The sequence below is a fragment of the Terrapene carolina genome, unplaced genomic scaffold, assembly GCF_002925995.2.
Source record: "Terrapene carolina triunguis isolate 2854851 unplaced genomic scaffold, T_m_triunguis-2.0 Scaffold579, whole genome shotgun sequence".
Lineage (NCBI taxonomy): Eukaryota > Metazoa > Chordata > Testudines > Emydidae > Terrapene > Terrapene triunguis.
The window spans coordinates 1-2,163 of record NW_020664930.1 but is presented as its reverse complement, the minus strand read 5'-3'; the positions used below and the strand labels follow the sequence as shown (position 1 = coordinate 2,163).

General features: G+C 41.7%; 1 protein-coding gene across 1 annotated transcript in view; it reads left to right on the top strand.

The window, feature by feature from the left end:
• The window catches only part of LOC113407963 (cytoplasmic dynein 1 heavy chain 1-like), a gene marked incomplete at its 3' end in the record, with an annotated part of 10,958 nt that extends 9,178 nt beyond the window's left edge, over positions 1-1,780 (top strand). The window contains exon 6 of the mRNA XM_029913304.1: positions 1,621-1,780. Within this exon, the coding sequence (XP_029769164.1) occupies positions 1,621-1,780 (160 nt within the window). The remainder of the gene's footprint in view (positions 1-1,620) is intronic.
• Between the last annotated feature and the right edge of the window lie 383 nt (positions 1,781-2,163).

The window sequence follows — 2,163 nt, the reverse complement described above, 5'->3', positions numbered from 1 at the left end:
TGTCCCCGTCGAACCTAGTTTAAAGCCCTCCTCACTAGGTTAGCCAGTCTGTGTCCAAATAGGGTCTTTCCCCTCCTCGAAAGGTGAACGCCATCTTTGCCTAGCAGTCCTTCCTCAAATAGCATCCCGTGGTCTAGGAAGCCAAAGCCCTCCTGGCGACACCATCTTCGCAGCCAGGCATTCACCTCCATGATGCATCTGTCTTCCTGTCCTTTGACAGGAAGAATCGAAGAGAATACCACCTGCGCTCCAAACTCCTTCACCCATACTTCCAGAGCCCTGTAGTCACTCTTGATCCGCTCTAGGCCACGTCTATACTTACTGGTAGATTTGCACTGCTGTAATCAATGCAGCAGGTGTTGATTTAGCAGGTCTGTTGAAGACCCACTAAATAAATGGGAGAGTGCTCTCCCACTTATTTGTGTACTCCAACTCCCTGAGAAAAGTAAGGGAAGTCGGCGGGAGAGCATCTCCCGTCGACACAGCACGGTGTAGACACTGCATTGAGTCGACCTAAGCTACGTCGACTTCAGTTACGTTATTCATGTAACTGAAGTAGCGTAATTTGGGCTGACTTACTGCAGTACCATAGCCCAGCCCGTAGACTCTAGATGTTAATATTGTCAGTTTAGTGCCTAGGAAGAGACTAATGTTTTTATCCTATTCTAAAAATAGGTCCTGCTGGTACTGGTAAAACAGAATCTGTAAAGGCCCTTGGACACCAGCTTGGCCGCTTTGTTCTGGTTTTCAACTGCGGTGAAATGTTTGACTTCCAGGTATAGTATCTTTCATTCAACATGAGAACATTGTTCGTTTTAAGTTAAGATCTCATTAATATGCCCTTTAAGCTTGTAGATTTCAAAACGTTTGAAAGCTTGTTCCTGTATCTGGTAAAATAGATTATGGTTACTTTACTGTGCTTCATTGGACCTCACTACCACCTAAAGCAGAATTGGGTTAGAAGCTGCCTGCTCTGGTTTTTAGACAATAATTTAGCAAGGGAAAATTTGAACTGCAAGCTTTAGGAAGGTAATTTAAAATATTTTCAAACTACAGTCTTCCATTACCATCCCCCAGTCATATTATGTGACCAACTGAAGTAGACCTACTTTAGTGGAAATCAAGTAGGTGTGACTGGCTGACCCCTAATGGATATGTTGCTGCACATACTCCTTATCTCAATGGACTTCCTGATATATTGCAGATTCAGAACTACTTTTAAATTCTGCTGCAGGTTTAGGAATGTGCTTGCAGAGATTTTAGAATTATTAAGTAACAGACTTCTCTAAAGAGGAGTGGAAGTTGCTTAGTAGTGCCTTATACATTCTAGAACATGGAAGTTGGCATTCAAAAACTGAAACATCTGAGAAGCAAGAGTGGTGTGAGTGGGAAGAGAAGAGTGGAGTGGTGGGTAGAGAAGTAGTTGTTTCTGTTGAAAGCATAAAGATTCTCAGCAATACACACACATTAAATAGGGGGTTAATATATGTAACCACAATCCTATCCAGTCTACACCAGTTCCACTATGTACAGGGAAGAATAACCAAGGTAACTTTTTTTTTTTTTCCCCCCCAGTGTGTGTATATTTAAAGCTTATCTTCTCTTTTTCTCTGCCTACAGGCAATGGGACGCATCTTTGTGGGGCTCTGTCAAGTGGGCGCATGGGGCTGCTTTGATGAGTTCAACAGACTTGAGGAGCGTATGCTTTCTGCTGTTTCTCAGCAGGTTCAGTGCATCCAGGAAGCCTTGCGAGAACATTGCAATCCAAACTATGACAAGAGTATGCAATTTTTTTCATTGCTAATGGTTTTGTATAGCTGTGCTGTCAAAAGAATGCCCTCACTTGCATGTCTGAAATAGGTCCTTTTGAGAAATCTACTTGATCAGTTACTCCCACATTGGCCAGGCTTTTTTTTTTCCGGGGGCGGGGGGTTGTTAAATTTGAAAATGTAACTTAAATATTAAACAATTAAAGGAAGTAGCTTTCAACTGATATGCAGTCACTTTCAACATTGTGTAACTTTAGTGTAGTGGTAGAAAAAATGTTTGACTAGTTGTACAGTAACTCCTCACTTAACGTTGTAGTTGTGTTCCTGAAAAATGCGACTTTAAGTGAAACAATGTTAAGCAAATCCAATTTCCCCATAAGAATTAATGTAAATG